This window comes from Mastacembelus armatus, chromosome 10 (assembly GCF_900324485.2).
Source record: "Mastacembelus armatus chromosome 10, fMasArm1.2, whole genome shotgun sequence".
Taxonomy (NCBI): domain Eukaryota; kingdom Metazoa; phylum Chordata; class Actinopteri; order Synbranchiformes; family Mastacembelidae; genus Mastacembelus; species Mastacembelus armatus.
This window is the reverse complement of record NC_046642.1, coordinates 16,381,437-16,393,174: the sequence shown is the minus strand read 5'-3', so window position 1 is coordinate 16,393,174 and position 11,738 is coordinate 16,381,437. Positions and strand designations below refer to the sequence as shown.

The window sequence follows — 11,738 nt, the reverse complement described above, 5'->3', positions numbered from 1 at the left end:
TTAACCCGTATCCAATCCCTCATTGCTGTCTTGTTATCCACGAGACGTACTGAATCTGTTTATATTTGCCCAATGAAGCTGGCTCTCATGTGTCAGTACAGTGTCTCGATTGACCGCCTCAGAGCCGGTTCTTATGCGGGGCTTTTGTCTGTTGAACCGGGAGAACAAGTCCAACTGCACAGGCCCCTGAGAGGGCTCAAAGAGCACAATGATATGAGCATGTGGGAAAAAGGAGAAGGTGTAGGGTGAAGAGTGAAGTACCAGGCTCTGAGTCCAGACCAGTTATAGAGGACAACTTGCTGATTTCTCCCAGTTTCCTGTCTAAAACACAGGTAACTCTCCTGTGAGACTGTTGATTCTGTCGAAACCATCCCCACACAGTCCACGACAGTCGTGCTGGACTGCAGGCCGGTGGTTAAAACCAACAGAGCTCCCGCCCAGCTCCACACACACACCTCCCGACTGCCATCATAAATCGACAAACGGGAAGTCATTATGTTATTGTTATGATAATCAGCTGCACGCAGCATGAGAAGGAGAGCAAAATAGAGTGAGTAAAGAAGTGAAGTTCCAGGTGAACAAGGTAAACAAGTGATTTTTCTTCCTACTCTCCATTATATTGAACTGTGCCCTTAGATTCTGGAGTTAAGTTTGGGTGTGTGTTGACCTAAAATAAAAAAAATAATAATAATAATTTGGGTTTTTATTTCACATTAAAAGTCTTATGAGAGTGAAAGCATCTCAAACCCTCAGTCTGGTGTGTGATATTGGGCTTCAGATCAAAAGAACTTGCGTATATATCTTACACTTTCCTGAGATCGCTGCTGGAAAAGTTGGACTTTTTGTACATGCCAGCAAGCTCAACATGGTCAGAAATCATGCTGTGATTTAAGGCAACGCTGTCAAAAAGCAGCTTAAGCTGCAGCGAGGAGGGGGAAAGCAGCCTGATAGATAATTACGCAGCCCACAAGGCGTGCTTGTTTGCAGTGGTACTGCATTAGCTAACTTTTTAACTAAATCTTTTCTCCTGGGTGAATAACTAACGTCACACTGAGCAGTCGCCTAATCAACTCATTCACCTCCAGCGCAGATCAAATATGCTACTTAACTGTTACTTATTGAATGTCACAAAATGGAGACACATGGTGCTTGAATAGCAATGCATAGGATTATCCGCTTTGCTGAATGGCACGTCTTTGTAAAGCCACTTTTGTATACATCTGTGTTTTTTTTTTTTTTGTTTCTTTTTTAATGATCACTGGTCTGATGGTCTATTTGTGTCTCTGGAATTCCCCCTCAGGACTATTCGTGGCTTCTGTTGTACGCATGCAGACTAACAAGATTTCACTGAGGTGACTTTGTTCTTCCTCTATTAGTGCCTGTGTTTCGAGAAGTCTCCAGTTTCTCTTTGTAGGCAAAATATCACTCACTCAAGGTGAAATTCCTCTGCTGTTGATGTTTCTCTGTTGATCCTCTGTTGCTTTGTTATCACTGTAAACTCTTTACAGTAAAGTTGTGACCTGAAGCTCATTTTCAGTAGTTCCCATGGTGCTGCCTCTCAGCACTCACTTTCTTTCCAGAGAAACTTAGGAAGAAGAAGTGCTGATCTTCTGATTCAGCATCAGTGTGTGTCAGCATCACTGCTCAGCTTGTCTCCTGGTCTTACAGTGCAGATGATCAAAGAAAAAGATTCCTGGGATGTAATGATAAAGCTTATTAGATATGCACTTTTAGGCCTATTTTGAGAAGCATTACTGTTTTTTAAGTCATACTACAAGTCAACCCATAACTGTGCATCCCGTTAGAATCCCGATCAGCTCTCAGCCACACGGTTCCCTGTTTCCGTTAATGTAGTGTGTGATTTCACATGCACATTTCCTGTAGCTGTTAAGTGAATCAAGTGGTTCAGGTGTGGGTCGATGTGGGAATCATTCGCTTTCTATCGCTGTAATCACAGAACAGTGACTCCTACATGAACCGCTCGAGGAAACAAAGAAGCCACAGAGCGATAACAGAAAGAGAGTCTCTGCTCATGCCCCCCCTCCTCCCACACACACACACACAGCATACAGTATTTCTCTTTTGGTCCTGGGGGGAAACAAGTGAAGGATGTCACTTACTACTAATCTCATACACACAGACAGAGAACCAGAACAGAATTTTACCCCTAAATAATAAATACTTTAAGAGGTGAGAGGTGGCCCTGTGAACACACTCCCTCGGGTGTTGACTTCTCAGCCTTATGTAGCATCAGTCAGATCCAGATCAATAAGGCTCCATGAAACAGCAGCTCAACCAGTCACCCCAGATACAGTGGGTACGGAAAGTATTCAGACCCCTTTAAATTTTTCACTCTTTGTGTCATTGCAGCCATTTGCCAAAATCAAAAAAGTTCATTTGATTTCTCATTAATGTACACTCAGCACCCCATCTTGACAGAAAAAAACAGAAATGTAGACATTTTTGCAAATTTATTAAAAAAGAAAAACTGAAATATCACATGGTCATAAGTATTCAGACCCTGTGCTCAGTATTGAGTAGAAGCACCCTTTTGAGCTAGTACAGCCATGAGTCTTCTTGGGAATGATGCAACAAGTTTTTCACACCTGGATTTGGGGATCCTCTGCCATTCTTCCTTGCAGATCCTTTCCAGTTCTGTCAGGTTGGATGGTGAACGTTGGTGGACAGCCATTTTCAGGTCTCTCCAGAGATGCTCAATTGGGTTTAGGTCAGGGCTCTGGCTGGGCCAGTCAAGAACGGTCACAGAGTTGTTCCGAAGCCCCTCCTTTGTTATTTTAGCTGTGTGCTTAGGTTCACTGTCCTGTTGAAAGGTGAACCTTCAGCCCAGTCTGAGGTCCTGAGCACTCTGGAAGAGGTTTTCTTCCAGGATATCTCTGTACTTGGCCGCATTCATCTTTCCTTCAATTGCAACCAGTCGTCCTGTCCCTGCAGCTGAAAAACACCCCCACAACATGATGCTCCCACCACCATGTTTCACTGTAGGGATTGTATTGGGCAGGTGATGAGCAGTGCCTGGTTTTCTCCACACATACCGCTTAGAATTAACGCCAAAAAGTTCAATCTTGGTCTCATCAGACCAGAGAATCTTATTTCTCATAGTCTGGGAGTCCTTCATGTGTCTTTTGGCAAACTCTATGCGGGCTTTCATGTGTCTTGCACTGAGGAGAGGCTTCCGTCAGGCCCCTCTGCCATAAAGCCCCAACTGGTGGAGGGCTGCAGTGATAGTTGACTTTGTGGAACTTTCTCCCATCTCCCTACTGCATCTCTGGAGCTCAGCCACAGTGGTCTTTGGGTTCTTCTTTACCTCTCTCACCAAGGCTCTTCTCCCACGATTGCTCAGTTTGGCTGGACGGCCAGGTCTAGGAAGAGTTCTGGTTGTCCCAAACTTTTTCCATTTGAGGATTATGGATGCCACTGTGCTCTTAGGAACCTTGAGTGCTGCAGAAATTCTTTTGTAACCTTGGCCAGATCTGTGCCTTGCCACAATTCTGTCTCTGAGCTCCTTGGGCAGTTCCTTCGACCTCATGATTCTCATTTGCTCTGACATGCACTGTGAGCTGTAAGGTCTTATATAGACAGGTGTGTGCCTTTCCTAATCAAGTCCAATCAGTTTAATTAAACACAGCTGGACTCCAATGAAGAAGCAGAACCATCTCAAGGAGGATCAGAAGAAATGGACAGCATGTGAGTTAAATATGAGTGTCACTGTAAAGGGTCTGAATACTTATGACCATGTGATATTTCAGTTTTTCTTTTTTAATAAATTTGCAAAAATTTCTACATTTCTGTTTTTTTCTGTCAAGATGGGGTGCTGAGTGTACATTAATGAGAAATAAAATGAACTTTTTTTGATTTTGGCAAATGGCTGCAATGACACAAAGAGTGAAAAATTTAAAGGGGTCTGAATACTTTCCGTACCCACTGTATCCCCGCCATGGCTACTGTAGTTGGTTTCACTAATTGAATTCTGTGCAGGAATACTGTGAAGTCAGCAGAGGTGTGACGGCTCAGCCCACTGTCAATAGACTAACAGATACAAAGTGAATAACAAGGAAGAATTTATCAGTACAGTACAGAGTCACACCCTTACTCTGTTCCCCACAGTGTAGAATATCTTTCAGTCTAACTATAGATTTTTCTAATTTATACATTTCTCTGAAAAAAAAACAACGGATTATACAGTGAACAAAGTATTTTTCATATCTACTTAATTCAGTTACTAAAAACCATCAATGATATCTTGCTGGCTGCTGCACTTCATTGGCACAATGGCACAATGGAAATGTCCATTGTGGAAATGTCATTTCCGTCATTATCTCTGAAAACAGTGAAAAGTTTTATTGAGGCCGGATCGGAATAAAAAGCTTCCACGCAACAAATAACACCTTACCTTCTCTGTGCAGGAAGTGTGAACGTTGTCCCGCTGTCTCTGCTCTGTCCTAGATAACCCGGTGTGCCCGTCTCCTCCGGTCAGCCTCGAGCCGTCCAGTTACGTGTCCTCTATGACGTAACGACTGCGGCGCTCCTCTCGCGGAGCTTCTCACCAGTTTGCGTGTCAGCGTGGCGGGACAGTGTCTTAGCGTAAAGAAAATATGTCCAAATGGGATGTGACCGTATTGAGTTCTACATCAGATCTAACACACTTAGGTTACGCGCTTGAATTACGCACACTTTTACGCACGCCTTTTTTTTTCTGCTGATGCTGCTTCATCCTAACAGACACCAGCAGCTTTTTAATTTTTGTTGTATTTTGCTGCAAACAAGCCATTGAAAAATATAAATCAAAAACATATTTAAAAGAATAAAAGACGCGAAGCAGTAACAGCTTCTTCTCATGTCGTGGTAGCCCTGGAGGAGACAATGCTTTCACTCTAAACCTTGTTGGAATTTCTGAACTTTAGGGCATGACAGAGTTCAAATGTGACTTCTGCTGTTACCGATGTGACAACTTGCCTGCTCTATTTTTGTCCTGTCAGGCGTCCATTCCGGTAAGCAGGGGCGGTAGCAGCATTTCTAGGGAGTCCAGGAGAGATAGGGAGAAACGATGTTAGCATTGTGCTCAGCAAAAGGCCAAATGTCAGAAACATTTGAAACATGGAAGAAATTAACCGGAATGTTCACAATGTCCCATCAACACACATAGTTGTTATTTCTCAGGAGGCATAAACACAGATTTAGTGCCACATTTTCCTGATATCAACTGAGCTCCACACTTTTTTATGAATACCACTGTTTGAACAGTTCATGATGTTCTCAGTGTATCAAAAATATGGGTGTGTTAGTGTAGTGTCATGTCTTTATTTCATGTCATCCTGGGCCTTCTTTCATTTTCCTTTCACTCCAGTGTTCAGAGTAAGAGGGGACCATATGAGGTAAAAGAACAGGACACCGGTGATACAGTGATACAGTGTATACTGACCTCTTCTGCTTCGAAGATGCAATGCACATAAGAGCCTTACTGCAGTTCAGAAGCCGGGACAATTGCAAAATGCTGTAATCTATCAAAGTGTAATCTATTATAGACAGACAATTATTGTTTATTAATTATAAAAAAAGGATAGTGGTGCATGAAATATGATTAGTAAATTGCAAAAAACTTTTCTTACATTTTCTTCTACATGTATTTACCATTTAGAAACATTTATGATTTTAGACACAACCTCACAGGGAGTAGAGGTGAAGAAGGTGGAGGATTTTAAGTACCTAGGGTCAACAGTCCAGAGCAACGGAGAGTGTGGAAAAGAAGTGAAGAGATGTGTGCAAGCAGGTTGGAACGGGTGGAGGAAAGTGTCAGGTGTGATGTGTGACAAAAGAGTGTCAGCAAGAATGAAAGGAAAGGTGGACAAGACAGTGGTGAGACCAGCAATGTTGTCTGGTTTAGAGACAGTGGCACTGAGAAAAAGACAGGAGGCAGAGCTGGAGGTAGCAGAGCTGAAGATGTTGAGGTTTTCTCTGGGAGTGACGAGGATGGATAGGATCAGGAATGAGGACATCAGAGGGACAGCTCATGTTAGATGTTTTGGAGAAAAAGCCAGGGAAGCCAGACTGAGATGGTTTGGACATGTTCAGAGGAGGGACAGTGAATACATTGGTAAAAGGATGCTGAGGTTAGAGCTGCCAGGAAGGAGGCCTAGAGGAAGACCAAAGAGGAGGTTCTTGGATGTAGTGAAGGAGGACATGAGGATAGTTGGTGTGGGTGAGGAGGATACAGAGGATAGGGTTAAATGGAGGCAGATGATTCGCTGTGGCGACCCCTGAAGGGAGCAGCCGAAAGGAAAAGAAGAAGACACAACCTAAACTAATTAGTGATCTGGTAAGTTTGTGTAATTATAAAAAAATCCCTAAAAACCTTTTAAGGTCTGGAATGAAAACAAACAAAAACAAGTGAAACACACACAAAAGCATTTCTGACATTCTGAATAGGATTTGCTGTCCACAAGTCTCACCCTGTGCCTCTGTGCAATAATGAGCACATTATGATCCAAACTGGTTGGGAATGAGAAAGGCTACTTTGTAAGTAATTCTATTGAGTGGGAGGGTCACACAGGCCAGTCTTGTATATATTGCACCAAAAAAAAAAAAAAAAATCATGTTTCCTTCATGCAAGTCAACAGCACGGATATTTTTGCTTCATAGCGCTGTTTTCACCACACAGTCTCCAATTGCTCCTCGTGGGACTCAAGATAAGGTAAAGACCTTGTGTATCTACTGAATAACATTACCATCAGCAGGGCAGATTCAAATCTGTGCCCTTCACTTCAATTTTCATCTCTGATTGTAATTTTGCACAACAATATTTAATTGCAACAGTCCCTTGCCCATTGAGCGATTATAATAGTCCCTGCGCTGGGACCGTTGGTCTCTGCTCGGGCCTAATAATAATAGGGAAGAAAAATAATCCTAATGATTTCCTGGCCCACGCCCACCTGACACCCACATATTATACATTTTCGGAAAGGTCTAATGCCCAGTAACGTCATGGTGGGGTGCCGGTAGACACTAGACAATGCCTGAAGCCGCCCCACAGCGAAGTCGTCCCTTGCACGTTGAGCAATAACAATAGTCCCTGCCCTGGGACCTTTGGTCCTTGCTCGGGCCTAATTAGATCTCTTTACGAAATAGTCACAGGCTTAAACAATTGTTTAAAAAAAGGATTTTGGTAATATTGTGTCTTTGAAAAGGAAAGGTTCTACTGTGGGTCTGACCTGTTTTTCCCCATTCCTCCCCTCTTCTCGCACTCTTCCTGCACTTACTCCTTCTTTCTGAACAACAGTACAACCAGACTCAGATCTGCCCCTTTCTATATAATTCTCCAACTTTCTATCCTGATCCAAGCCCCCAGAAACATGCCGTGCAGTGGGTTGAAGTCCTTTCTGGTGAGCCTGTCTCGGCGAAAACCTCTGGAGCCCGAGGGGGAGCAGTCCACGTTTAACCGATGCCTGACCACTTTGGACCTGGTGGCCCTCGGTGTGGGAAGCACCCTGGGGGCCGGCGTCTATGTCCTCTCTGGAGAGGTGGCCAGAGCCGCTGCTGGCCCCAGCATCATCATCTCCTTCTTCATTGCTGCCCTGGCATCCATATTTGCTGGGCTGTGCTATGCAGAATTTGGATCCCGGGTTCCTAAAACAGGCTCAGCATACCTTTACAGCTATGTGACTGTTGGAGAGTTACTGGCTTTTATTACTGGCTGGAATCTCTTACTTTCTTACGTCATAGGCGAGTGTGAAAGCCAGGATTTGTATATTAAGTACGACAGACAATTATGTCTGTTATTCAGTGGCTTTTTAAGAAGTCATTTTTGGGGACATTGTGCTCTTTATGGAATCTAGGCTACTCTTTGCCTAATGCTCTGTGACCTTTCATTTGCTGCAGAAGCAAAGTCTTGATGGCTTTTTTTTTAGTAAATATTTAACAGGAAAAAGGTTTTTTTTAAGTTTTACATTTTACATAGGGGTTTCTTTCACTAATCCAATTTCCTTCTTACACAGCTGAAGCTCATCTTGCTTGTTAATAACTCCATAAACCAGGAGCATGATTGAAATTAACAGTCGTAAAATGTGAAAGACACTAGCCCCAGGAGTATTATCTGTTTATGATAACAGTGAAATGGTGACTCTGGTTTATTCACTTATTGCAGGGACTTCCAGTGTTGCATTAGCATGGAGTGGGACCTTTGATGACCTCATTGGGGGTGTCATATCTAACTACTTTCAAGAACATGCACCCATGGGCCTCCCTGGTCTGGCACCTTACCCAGATGTCTTTGGGGCAGTTCTCATCTTGCTACTGTCAGGTAAAGAAATCAGTCTTGTGTCATTTTGGTGTTGAATGCATACAAAAAAAATAAATAAGCAAAGAAATAACATTCACCGTGTTTTCCATGAAGGTCTGCTGGCATTTGGTGTAAAAGAATCAACAACAATCAACAAGATCTTCACAGCAATCAACATCCTGGTGCTGCTGTTTGTGGCCATATCTGGATTCATCAAGGGAAGCATCTCTAACTGGCAAATCAGTGAAGAGACTCTGATCAACGCCACTGCACAAGTCAAGTAAAGTCATAGAGCAACATAATCCTGTCTGTGTTTGGGTGTGTGCAGGATCTTGTCTGAACAGCTGTGCAGCTCTCCTGGTTATCTCGCTCTAAATGACCACAAGGTAACACACTCTCTTGCCTCTGCAGCAACCTGACTTCCACTATCAATGTCACGAGTATATACGGAGTGGGTGGATTTTTCCCATATGGCGTTAGTGGAACACTGGCTGGAGCTGCAACCTGTTTCTATGCTTTTGTTGGATTTGACTGCATTGCTACAACAGGTACAGTAAGAGTTAAAAATGTTTTAGCCAGTACAATGATTGTTTACTGGTTAAATATGGGCTAAATATACACCGTGTATTCAATCAGTACACTGACACAGAAGATTTAACAATACTTAATTTCCATATATCTTAATTAAATGCCTGCCTAACTGTGCAGTGTGGCTACAGAGTTCACCTGATTCAATCAGTATGTTCAGTGTGTTATCACTGAAACAGGATGGGTCTTTAAATTTTGTATCATGGTTAATAAACTATTTTACACTAAAGGTTTGATGAATTGTTCAGTTAGAATGTAACGACATCTAGATCTTACTTTAAACAAAATTTTAAAAAATACATAACAAACAACTAAAGTTTGTCGGCGACATGTTAGACACATATTTGCATATATTTCCATAGGTGAGGAGGTGAAGAACCCTCAAAAGTCAGTCCCTCTGGGCATTGTGGCCTCTCTACTTATCTGCTTCCTGGCCTATTTTGCTGTGTCTGCTGCTCTCACCCTGATGATGCCCTACTACATGCTGAGTGAAAAAAGCCCCCTGCCAGTTGCCTTTGACTATGTCGGCTGGAATCCTGCCAAATATGCCGTGGCTGTGGGATCGTTATGTGCCCTGTCCACCAGGTATGAAAGTACTGGTAGTCAGGGTCATGTTATATAAATGTTGATGGAAAATGGATTAAAAGAATAAAAAACTTCACTTTTACATTTTGCAGGGGTATGAGTCTATTAATCAACAGGAAATAGCCAAACCTTTTCTGATGTTAATACAATTTGATACAGATGACCATTAGATTGGATCATTTAGGGCCTCAGACCAGAATATTTTGAGCTTAGCCCCAAATATTTTTGACAAAGTAAAACGTGGAGCAAGGCCACAGTCATACTTTGCATGCATTTTGAGGGAGGGGGAGTAATCTAGCGCTGCAGATGTAGAAGCAGGTATGCAGGTATATAGTTGTAGCTCTAACTAATTGAAGCCTAAAAAAAAAAAAAAAAAATCCCATATAATCTTTCTAGTTGCTAGAAAGACCTCTGGTCCCAGAACTACCAGGTCATAATTTAGAGAGAAATGGCAGATCTAGATTATGAGGCTGAGTCTACAGAGTAATCAGACATCACACTGGAACATGACTGTAGTTTTAATCTCTGATGTAGTTATAGGAAAAGTGTGTTCTGTGCAGTGTTTACTCAGGAACTTTACTGGAAAGCATGCCAGGCTTCTACAATGTGTGCAAAGTCACCACAGTATTTGATTACTAACTTTGCATATGCAGAGAAGATTAAGGTTGGTCATGTTTCTTTTGAGAGGGAAGTGTCTCACAAATTGCATAATGAAAAGTTGTTAACCAATTGTTAACTATATAGTTTATGTCACTGTGAACATGTTGGGAACTAGGATTTGTCTTCAGACAGCTGCTTTTAAAAAATTAATTGATATGGTCATTGTCTGATCCTGCTTCTGTTTGCCTCTGCAGCCTGCTGGGTTCAATGTTCCCCATGCCTCGAGTGCTGTTTGCAATGGCGAGAGATGGCCTGCTTTTCCACCCTCTGACCAAAGTCACAGCCAAAGGCAGCCCTGCTATAGCCACAATATCCTCTGGAATTGTTGCAGGTACAGATGTTGCAGCTGTTCATAAGGTTCACAATGTACACGTGGTGAGCTTTAGCATACTTGAAGTAACTCTATGTTTCTTGTTGTCATCTTAAGCCATCATGGCTTTGCTGTTTGACCTGAAAGCCTTGGTGGATATGATGTCCATTGGCACTCTGTTTGCTTACACACTTGTGGCTATATGCATCCTAATACTGAGGTACAACTATTTCTGTGTTCTCCTATAACTTTTACTTAGAATGGCGAGAAAAGCATGTTACATATTTCTTTTCTTTGTAATCAAGGTACCAGACAGGTCCGTCTGAAGAAACACACCTAAAGATCATAGAATCAAACACTAAATTTGGCTTCCTGAAGCCTCCATCTTCTCCTAACTCATCTACAACACAAACAGTCACAATTCTGACAATATTCTCTGGTATGTACAGCAAAGATTATTGTTTATTAAGCACTGCTAACATTCATAGACCACCAAATGTTTTACGATTTCAAGCTGATTTCACTCATTCACCTTGTCCTTTCCTACAGTTACAATTGTGGTTGCAGTGTGTGTCACGCTCACTCAAGCCATTGATGCTCTGTCTCATATGGAAGTATGGAGTCTGGTGCTTGTCTGCATCCTTGCTTTCATGCTGTTGCTCAATATTTTCATCATCTGGAGACAGCCACAAAATCCCACCAAGGCGTCTTTTATGGTGAGAATATTTTAATTGTCCGTCTGATCATCTGACACAGGTTTTGTGTGTATTTCCGTATTAAACATCAACTAAAAAGGTTTATTTTTTTCTCACTTAGGTTCCCTTACTCCCTGCTCTGCCTTTGGTGAGCACACTCATCAATGTCTACCTGATGGTGCAATTGAACGGAGACACATGGATACGATATGCTGTCTGGATGTTAGTGGGTAAGACCATATTCCTGCTCAGAAGGTTCAGTGGCTCAGTGTCAAATTAGTTGGTGAGCTGTAATGATCCACATCTTCTCTGTGCAGGGTTACTCATCTATTTTGGCTATGGCGTCCGAAACAGCGTTCAGAGGAAGCGTCTCCAGACCAAACACACAAGTATTGAAACTGTCAGTGGCAAAACAGACATCATTAAAGAAGAAAAATTCTGAGTTTGGCTGGGGTGGGAGAAATAAATTTAAATGTTACAGTGAGTAACTGCGTTCTTTGTGTAGCTTGTCTTTTATAGACACCTGATCTGTTTCTGTATTGTCAGTGCCTGAGGGGGTACAGTGCAGACAGACAGCGGGGTCCACATCTTAACTTTTATTGCATAT

General features: G+C 42.4%; 1 protein-coding gene across 4 annotated transcripts; it reads left to right on the top strand.

The window, feature by feature from the left end:
* The first annotated feature begins 491 nt into the window (after positions 1–491).
* LOC113144546 (cationic amino acid transporter 2-like) lies at positions 492–11,615 on the top strand. Of its 4 annotated transcripts, XM_026330693.2 has the most exons (13): positions 548–583; positions 1,301–1,352; positions 7,295–7,737; positions 8,159–8,314; positions 8,408–8,573; positions 8,705–8,841; positions 9,244–9,466; positions 10,321–10,457; positions 10,554–10,656; positions 10,742–10,875; positions 10,986–11,152; positions 11,253–11,361; positions 11,449–11,615. In XM_026330693.2, the coding sequence occupies exons 2-13, from the start codon at positions 1,327–1,329 to the stop codon at positions 11,571–11,573; spliced, it is 1,926 nt and encodes a 641-aa protein (XP_026186478.1). In that variant the 5' UTR covers positions 548–583; positions 1,301–1,326; the 3' UTR covers positions 11,574–11,615. The 4 variants fall into 4 exon arrangements, with proteins under 4 accessions (XP_026186479.1, XP_026186481.1, XP_026186478.1 ...); XM_026330694.2 differs by lacking the exon at positions 1,301–1,352 and having other exon boundaries at positions 492–583; positions 11,449–11,573; XM_026330696.2 differs by lacking the exon at positions 1,301–1,352 and having other exon boundaries at positions 497–583; positions 7,357–7,737; positions 11,449–11,573.
* The last annotated feature ends 123 nt before the right edge of the window (positions 11,616–11,738 follow it).